At 42.3% G+C, this 9862-nt stretch overlaps 1 protein-coding gene across 1 annotated transcript; it reads right to left on the bottom strand.

The window, feature by feature from the left end:
- Positions 1-3525: 3525 nt before the first annotated feature.
- COX7B (cytochrome c oxidase subunit 7B) lies at positions 3526-8935 on the bottom strand. Its single transcript, XM_066356284.1, has 3 exons — positions 8777-8935; positions 5209-5333; positions 3526-3720 (listed from the first exon to the last, which is right to left on the bottom strand). Exons 1-3 carry the CDS (start codon positions 8814-8816, stop codon positions 3646-3648), a joined length of 240 nt encoding a protein of 79 aa, XP_066212381.1. The 5' UTR covers positions 8817-8935; the 3' UTR covers positions 3526-3645.
- Positions 8936-9862: the final 927 nt, after the last annotated feature.

Below are 9862 nucleotides of genomic sequence, written 5' to 3'. Positions count from 1 at the left end.
GCGCGGTCAGCAATATTTTTAAGATATGTACATTGTTGGCCCTGGACAGCTGGCTCAGAGGTAGAGCATTGGCCCGGCGTGTGGAAGTCCCGGGTTCGATTCCCAGTCAGGGCACAGAGAAGCAACTATCTGTTTCTCCACCCCTCCCCCTCTCGCTTCTCTCCCCTCCTTCCCTCCTGCAGCCAAGGCTCAATTGGAGCATGTTGGCCCCAGGCACTGAGGAAAGGTCCACAGCCTCAGCCTCAGGCTTTCGTTGCCAAAGGAGCAAGGGCTTCAGATGGACAGAGCATCGTCCTCTAGTGAGCTTGTCAGGTGGATCCCTGTTGGGATGCATGCAGGAGCTTGTCTCTGCCTCCCTAATCACTAAATAAAAAATATTTTTTTTTTTTGCATTTTTCTGAAGCTGGAAACGGGGAGGCAGTCAGACAGACTCCCGCATGCGCCTAACCGGGATCCACCCGGCACGCTCACCAGGAGGCGATGCTCTGCCCCTCTGGGGCTTCGCTCTGTTGCATCCAGAGCCATTCTAGCACCTGAGGCAGAGGCCACAGAGCCATCCTCAGCGCTCGAGCCATCTTTGCTCCAATGGAGCCTTGGCTGCGGGAGGGGAAGAGACAGAGAGGAAGGAGAGGGGGAGGGGTGGAGAAGCAGATGGGCGCTTCTCCTGTGTGCCCTGGCCAGGAATCGAACCCATGACTCCTGCACACCAGGCTGACGCTCTACCACTGAGCCAACCAGCCAGGGCCACTAAATAAAATTTTAAAAAAGATATGTACATTGTTTTTAGACATAATGCTATTGCACTTTATATAGTATAAACAGGTCTTTTATATGCACTGGGAAACCAAAAAGTTCATGTGAGGCACTTGATTGTGGTGGTCAGCACTGAACCTGCAGTACCTCCAAGGTATGCTTCTTTTATATTAAATGGAAAATATTTCAAAGGTTTGGTTAAGTGTAAATCCTTATCTACATCAGGGAAATTTGGAGATTCCTAAAAGCCACTTATCTGATAACAGTATCAGATAACTAGATTTTATAAATCTCTAATTTAGATAATACAGATTACTTAACTGAAACTCAATTTTACACTTACTTGAGCTCTATCAACAAACTACCACCACAGGCTTACTTTACAGTTTTCCGCCAAGAAGCAATAAAGCATATGGTGTAGCTATGTTTCCTTCAGTTAATAGCACACATATAAAAGCCAGTGTCATAATGAATTCAGGATAATCCAAACCCAAAACTTAGTATAATTACAGAAAGCCAACAGCAGAGGTCACTAACAGTAAAGTGAAAAACTATATTCAACAGATCCTTTCTTCAGTAAATAAAATCTTAACATCTCAGTTAAATATAATAAAAAAATGTCTAGGTCTAATTAAGATAAATGTGCCGAGGAAAGTATGGTGGTTCCTCAAAAAACTGCAAATAGAACTACCTTATGACCCAGCAATCCCTCTACTGGGTATATACCCCAAAACCTCAGAAACATTGATACGTGAAGACACATGTAGCCCCATGTTCATTGCAGCACTGTTCACAGTGGCCAAGACATGGAAACAACCAAAAAGCCCATCAATAGAAGACTGAATAAAGAAGATGTGGCACATATACACTATGGAATACTACTCAGCCATAAGAAACGATGACATCAGATCATTTACAGCAAAATGGTGGGATCTTGATAACATTATAAGGAGTGAAATAAGTAAATCAGAAAAAAACAAGAACTACATGATTCCATACATTGGTGGAACATAAAAATGAGACTAAGAGACATGGACAAGAGTGTGGTGGTTACCAGGGATGGGGGGAGGGAGGACAGGGGGAGAGTTAGGGGGAGGGGGAGGGGCACAGAGAACTAGATAGAGGGTGGCGAAGGACAATCTGACTTTGGGCGAGGGGTATGCAACATAATTTAATGACAAAATAACCTAGACATGTTTTCTTTGAATATATGTACCCTGATTTATTAATGTCATCCCATTACCATTAATAAAAATTTATTTTAAAAAATAAATAAATAAATAAAGAAAGAAAAGAAAAAAAAAAAAAAAAAAAAAAAAAGATAAATGTGCCAAGGGAACCAAGGAGCTTAGCTAGTCTTCAGCCATCCCGAGTTCATCTAATAGGGCCAATCTCAGCTTGGGTCCAGTGGTTCTTTTGACAGAAGTGAAAAAGACTTAGTATCAGTTTCAAATATAAATATAAACAGAAGGTACAAAGCAGTAGGCAGAACCAAGATCTGGGCATCAAATTTTTAGCTCCAAGATGACCCATAACTGTGATCACTTATTCATGGACTTGAATTCCAGCTGACAGCCAAATTTTCCTCCCACACTGCCTCATGTAGAAAAAAACTAAGTTGTATAGTGTTTTGATATTTAAAAAAATATATTTTGATTTTTAAGAAAAAATTATTTTTTTTTAGAGACAGAGTAAGTCAGAGAGAGGGAGAGACAGGGACAGACAGACAGGAACGGAGAGAGATGAGAAGCATCAATCATTAGTTTTTTATTGCATGTTGCAACACCTTAGTTATTCATTGATTTCTTTCTCATATGTGCCTTGACCGTGGGCCTTCAGTAGACCGAGTAACCCCTTGCTGGAGCCAGCGACCTTGGGTCCAAGCTGGCGAGCTTTGCTCAAACCAGATGAGCCCATGCTCAAGCTGGTGACCTCGGGGTCTCGAACCTGGGTCCTCTGCATCCCAGTCCTATGCTCTATCCACTGCACCACCGCCTGGTCAGGCATATTTTGATTTTTTTTTAGAGAGGAGAGAAAAGCCATGGGGAGGTGGGAAGTATTAACTTGTTGTCATTGCTTCTCGTACTTGCCTTGACCAGGCAAGCATAGGGTTTTGAGCAGGTGGCCTCAGCATTCCGGATCGACACTCAATCCAGTGCGCCACCACAGGCTGGGCAGTGCTTGATTAGTATTTACACCAGGGGTCTCCAAACTACGGCCCGCGGGCCACATGCGGCCCCCTGAGGCCATTGATCTGGCCCCCGCTGCACTTCCAGAAGGGCCACCTCTTTCATTGGTGGTCAGTGAGAGGAGCACAGGGTGCGGATACACCACAAAGTGCGGTGTCACTCACATACAGTACTACTTCCGGTGACGCGGGACGCAGGCATCACGGCTCCTAAAGCACGTCATATCACTTGTTACGGCTAGCAGTAACAAATATGGAACCGGACATTGACCATCTCATTAGCCAAAAGCAGGCCCATAGTTCCCATTGAAATACTGGTCAGTTTGTTGATTTAAATTTACTTGTTCTTTATTTTAAATACTGTATTTGTTCCCTTTTTTTTTTTTTTTACTTTAAAATAAGATATGTGCAGTGTGCATAGGGATTTGTTCATAGTTTTTTTTATAGTCCGGCCCTCCAGCAGTCTGAGGGACAGTGAACTGGTCCCCTGTGTAAAAAGTTTGGGGACCCCTGATTTACACAAAGGTTAAATAAATGAAAGGTGATCAAGCTTGGATCCACTCACAAAATGAACAAACCTACAATGAAGGTTTCAAATGTACTTTATTTCTTCAATCATGCCATGTTTGAATGGATACACAGTGCTTTCACTTGGTATCAATTTTGAGTTGGTTTTCAGACAAGCACACCAGCTGGGATGATTACTATTCTCTCCATTCCTTTGGGGTGACTCTGCCAACAGGGGAGAGGTTCCATTCTATTCCAATTTGAGTTACTGTCTAAAAGAATTAAAATGCTGTCAGTTATACATGTTGAAAGCAGAGTTCACTCTCCCTTGCAGACAATTTCTTCAAAGCAACCAAGGTATTCTGCTCTATAGGTGAAAAACGAACAAACTCACTAGGATATAGTACCCTCCATGGAGGCAAATCTAATCACTGTCCTAATTGTCTAGACTAGAGCAATGTTGTTCAACAGAACTTCCTGAGCTGAAGGAAATGTTAACCACTAGCCATGTAGGTTATTAAAATGTGGCTAGTATGAACAAGGAATTGAATTTTATTGAATTAACTCAAGTTCATAGTTCCCATTTTATACTACTTCCTCAAAATGCTGCTTCACTCAACCTCAACTACCTAAAGACTGCCAAAGAGCACTTTTGTAATACCCTCTCATGAAGAAGCGCCTCAACTCCAAAGGTACCCTAATCACACCTTTGTTCTATGTCTGTTTACTCTTAATTAAACACACACACTTATTTTAACAGTATATTCGATTTCCGGAAGATCAAAACCACCATGAAAAAGGCATAGTCAAGTATCTTCATTAAGGCAAGTGTTGATTCATATCTTTTCAAATCAACTTCTGTATTTTATCACTTCAAGACTACTACTTTTAACCAGCAAGTACAGTGACTATTAAATAGATTGTTAAATGTAAGATGTAAAAACAACTAAAATATTGATTGCAAGTCACTTTATAACTCATCCATCAGAAATTTTAGAAGAAAAACTAAGGGAAGGAAGGTGACCCAAGATAGTGAAAACCCTGGAAACTATATATATTTAAAAAAAAAAAAGACAGAAGGAAGTTTAATCTGAAAGAGAACATCCAGGACACATGGTATCAATTTTTCTAACATCTCATGGCTGATAAATGGAAATGAGATCAGAATCTCTGCGTTGCAATGGAATGACTGGGAATATGAAGGAGGTAGATTTTAACTCAACATATGATCTTTTTTTTTTGAGACAGAGGGACAGATAGGGACAGACAGACAGAGAGAAGCATCAATTCTTCAATGCAGCACCTTAGTTGTTCAGTGATTGCTTTCTCTTATGTGCTTTGACCAGGGGGCTCCAGCCGAGGCAGTGAACCCTTGCTTAAGACAGTGACCTCGGGCTCAAGCCAGCGACCCCAAGCTCAAGCCGGTATTCTCAGGGTTGTTTTTTTTTGTTTTTTTGACCTCAGGGTTTTGAACCTGGGTCCTCGGCATCCCAGTCCAACGCTCTATCCACTGCGCCACCGCCTGGTCAGGATCAACATATGATCCTTTTAAAACAGCTATACAACATGGAAAGGGCTGCTTTGTGATAAATGAATGCTGAATGTTGAAATTCCTGCACTAGGTGGGTTATTACATTAGAAAATCTCAAAAGTCCCTCCTAAGTAGAAATGTATACTACTGCATGAAAGCATTTTTAATGTAATAGCTAGATGGGAATGAAAAACATCTAAACCAGAAATTATCAATCAACCATACTTACATATGTCCATGTAGCAATACAGAAAGTAGCTCCACCAGCTAATATAGCATTACCATACTTGTCATGGAAATCAGGTGTCCGTTTCTGGTGGCTGTGCCTTGTCACTGTTTGCTGAATGCTTCGAACTTAAAAAAATAACAATATATGAAAAGAAAACGCATGTAATTGATACTGGCAAACAGGAAAGCCAAGGAAATTAACTTTACAGTATTATGCAGTTCATCAAAATTTTAAAACATATTGTTAAAAGTACCATACTTTGAAAAGCATCAAAACTAAGATGAATTAACAGATGGATATGTTACAAAACAAATACAGCAAAATATTAATTGGATGTGAGGATGTTCATCATACAATTGTTCCAAAATTTTCTGTAGGTCCGAAAGTTTTCATAATAAAATGTTGGGGGAGGGGCCTGACCAGGTGGTGGCGCAGTGGATAGAGCACCAGATTGGGATGCGGACCACCCAGGTTTGAAACCCCAAAGTCACCAGCTTGAGCACGGGCTTATCTGGTTTGAGCAAGGCTCACCAGCTTTAGCCCAAGGTCACTGGCTTCAGCCAGGGGTCACTAGCTCTGCTGTAGCCCCCCGGTCAAGGCACATATGAGAAATTCATCAATGAACAACTAAGGTGCCGCAACAAAGAACTGGTGCTTCTCATCTCTTTCTTCCTGTGTGCCTATCCCTATCTGTCCCTCTCTCTGTCTCTGTCATACACAAAAAACAAAACACTAAAAAGATCATGAAGAGAGTACCACTATTTTGGTTGAGGTCAAGATTTTTCAACAGAATGAACACAAACTTTGCTTTTACTATCATTTTAGTACAGTTTTTTCAAACTGCCTCTGGAGACACTTAGAAGAACCCAAGAAGAGCCAAGACTGGCAAATGCATATTCCCAGCCATTTTTTTTAATTTATTTTTTATTATTTTTGTGTGTGTGTGACAGAGTCAGACAGAGGGACAGATGGGGACAGACTGCCAGGAAGGGAGAGAGATGAGAAGCATCAATTCTTTGTTGCGGCACCTTAGTTGTTCGTTGATTGCTTTCTCATATATGCTGGGGGGAGGGGGCTACAGCAGACCAAGTGACCCCTTGCTCGAGCCAGCGACCTTGGGCTCAAGCTGGTGAGCCTTCCTCAAACCAGAGGAGCCTGCGCTCAAGCTGGCGACCTCAGGGTCACGAAGCTGAGTCTTTTGCGTCCAAGTCTGACGCTCTGTCCACTGCGCCACTGCCTGGTCAGGCTCCCAGCTGTTTTTAAATCCCCCTCCAATCTAAGTGGCCAGACCTTATTGTTTTAAAGGTACTTATATACTAATGGAAAGCATTTTTTGTGTGTATGTGACAGAAACAGAGAGACAGAGACAGACAGACAGGAAGGGAGAGAGATGAGAAGCATCAGTCTTTCGTAGTGGCTCCTTAGTTGTTCATTAACTGCTTTCTCACATGTGTCTTGACGGGGGGGGGGGGGACACATGGGACACACAACCTGCTACAGCAGAGCAAGTGATTCCTTGCTCAAGCCAGGGACCATGGGGTCATGTCTATGATCCCACATGCTAAAGCCAGTGAGCCCATACTCAAGTGGCGACCTTGGGGTTTCGAATCTGCCCTCAGTGTCCCAGTTGGACACTCTATACATATGTGCCACCACATGGTTAGGCTGGAAAGCACATTTTAAAAAGACAAAACAAAAAAAAGCACAAAACACCTAGCAATCTTGACCCCTCACCAGCACTTAATATAATTGTTTGCCTAACCAGGCAATGGTGCAGTGAATAGAGCTTTGACCTGGGATGCTGAGGATCCAGGTTCGACACCTTAGTATCTGGCTTCAGCCCAAAGATTGCTGACTTGACCAAGAGGGTCACTGACTCAGCTGGAACCCCCCATGCCGTTCAAGCCATGTATGGGAAAGCAATCAATGAACTAAAGTGCCCCAACACGTTGATTCTTCTCAGATCTCTCCCTTCCTGTCTGCCTGTTCCCTCTCTATAATAAATAATTGCTTCTATACAATTCAATATATTATTTAAGGATAGTTATTTTTAGTTAATGGTTTCTTCTCTGAACTGCCCTAGTTTTTTTCACCTTTACTCAGACTTGGATGAGCAAATTTTCCAATATTTCACAATATACCCTGTTCTAGATCAGTTAAAAAGTCAGTTTGTGAATTCCACATTGGGGTGAGACTTTCCTTAATTAAAGGCCATGCCAGCTCAAAGGGCAAATAAATTAAGATTACCAAATAATTTTTCACACCTCATGACTTCAACCTTCAGGTTGTCCAATTGGATTTTTTTAGACTGCTCTGTGACAACAGTTGGTTTAGTTACTATCTATTAGTAATCTCATGCAGTCCTCAAGAACTTTGCGGTAATCTTTATTTACTAACCCATTTTAAAAAGGAGGAAAATGCGGTTCAGAGAGGTTTGCCCAATGTGAAACAGATAAAATATGGGAATTTTAGATGAAGAAATAAAACTGTCCGGCAACTATATTTTAGTTATTATCAAATCTGCTTGAGTGTTCAGAACAGAATCTAGTTATACATACAACTTCTCTGTACACTGAAAATAAAAAGATGGCTAAATAATTGCTTAACATCACTTTCATTGTAAAAAAAACAGCCTGACCAGGCAGTGGCGCAGTGGATAAAGCATTGAACTGGGATGCCGAGGACCCAGGTTCAAGACCCTGAGGTCGCCAGCTTGAGCATGGGCTCATCTAGTTTGAGCAAAGCTCACCAGCTTGGACCCAAGGTCACTGGCTCAAGCAAGGAGTCACCCGGTCAGCTGTAGCCCCACGGTCAGTCAAGGCACATATGAGAAAGCAATCAATGAACTAAAGTGTCGCAACAAAAAACTGATGATTGATGCTTCTCATCTCTCTCCGTTCCTGTCTGTCTGTCCCTATCTATCCCTCTCTGACTCTGTCTCTTGAAAAAAAAAAAAAAAACCTACTTACTTTAGTCAAGGTCACCTTCAGTGCATATCCATTCACGGAAATAACTTTCCTCTTTCCCATCTAGTGCATTCTAAATACATAATGCTGGTCTCAAAATTTCCCAGTACCCTTCTAACTTTTAAATAAAAAATAAGCCACAAATAACAAAAGCTGCAGGGCTACCATTTAGGTTTGCTCCTTACGATGAAACCAGATAAAGAGCTGGATTTAGAGCTTCCCTCCATTACGCTTACAGGATTTGTAGAAAAGACTTCTATTTGGGGGTAAATACACCCCCAAACCTAAAATGAACGAAATTACTTAAGAAATAAAAAGTATCCACCAAGCAGGTTCTTCCCTGAAATCATAGGTTACCAATGGTTAACAAGAAAGCAAGGCTAGGCTACGACTCCGTTAACAGAAAGAGAGCTTCAAAAAGCAACAGAAACACTGGGTGATTAAGCTAATACTAAGGTCATCTTCCCAATTTAGAGCGAGGTGGGAGACGAGCATTTAGAATTAGAGGTTGAGAATGTAGTTAGAGGGAAAGGGCAAGGAGCGCCCACGAAGAAAACGGATAAAAGGCCGCTGGAAAGGATTTAATCACAATTTCTGCTCACCTGGGAGACGACCCAGCGCGTTTTTGGCCAATGAAAACATGCTGATACCGAAGAGAGAACTGTAGCAACTGCCGCAACTGGTTAGTGGGAACTTCCCGTCAAGTATCCTTCCAAAGGAACCCTGAAAAACAAAATGGCTTTCGGAAGGGCGCTTTAATGAGATTTAATAAAACCTCGCGAGACCTGTGAAAACCTATAGAAATTGTAATCTCTTCAAAACACGGAGGGCTAAGTGTCTTTTGGGAAATGTAGTTTCACGGTTTTTAAGTACAGTTTGTTGATAGGTTTGTGGATATTTACTGAAAAATGAGAGACATCCCACCCCCGACCCTGAAACACATCTTAGGATCCAATAGAGGAAAACTGACACTAAGCTTTGACTGAGTTAGCAAAGGCAGCAGGTTCCATACATAGTGTTTCAGAGGCTTGAGCTTTGTATCAGTCGTTACTAGTAGTTCTTACTGTTCTGCCCAAACTTCTTCATTTCTTTGACTTTTTTGTTGTCTCCTATTGCTATATATTAAGTCCTTTAACTTTTACTTTTTTTTTTTTTTTTCATTTTTCTGAAGCTGGAAACAGGGAGAGACAGACTCCCGCATGTGCCCGACCAGGATCCACCCGGCACGCCCACCAGGGGCGAAGCTCTGCCCACCAGGGGGCGATGCTCTGCCCATCCTGGGCGTCGCCATGTTGCGACAAGAGCCACTCTAGCCTGAGGCAGAGGCCACAGAGCCATCCCCAGTGCCCGAGCCATCCCTGCTCCAATAGAGCCCCCCTGAGGGAGGGGAAGAGAGAGACAGAGAAGAAGGAGAGGGGAAGGGGTGGAGAAGCAAATGGGCGCCTCTCCTGTGTGCCCTGGCCGGGAATCGAACCCGGGACTCCCGCACGCCAGGCCGATGCTCCACCGCTGAGCCAACCGGCCAGGGCCGAAACATTTTCAAATTTACAGAAAAGTTACAAGAATAATAAAAAGAATTCATAATATATGGACAAATATATGATGAAGCAAATTTAACAAATTGTTGATTATAGATTCTTGGTGGGTATCATAATCCATTATGATTTTTTTAACTTGTGTATTGATTT

The sequence above is a fragment of the Saccopteryx leptura genome, chromosome X (assembly GCF_036850995.1).
Source record: "Saccopteryx leptura isolate mSacLep1 chromosome X, mSacLep1_pri_phased_curated, whole genome shotgun sequence".
Taxonomy (NCBI): Eukaryota; Metazoa; Chordata; class Mammalia; order Chiroptera; family Emballonuridae; genus Saccopteryx; species Saccopteryx leptura.
This window is presented reverse-complemented; position numbering and strand designations above follow the sequence as displayed.

Excerpts from the sequence above, each read along its gene's own strand:
- COX7B (XM_066356284.1), bottom strand. The coding sequence starts at position 8,816 with ATGTTTTCATTGGCCAAAAACGCGCTGGGTCGTCTCCCAG. Across the intron at positions 5,334-8,776 it reads CGCGCTGGGTCGTCTCCCAG|TTCGAAGCATTCAGCAAACA; the intron begins GTGAGCAGAAAT and ends TATTTTTTTAAG. Across the intron at positions 3,721-5,208 it reads GTATTGCTACATGGACATAT|ACAGTAACTCAAATTGGAAT; the intron begins GTAAGTATGGTT and ends TAATTCTTTTAG.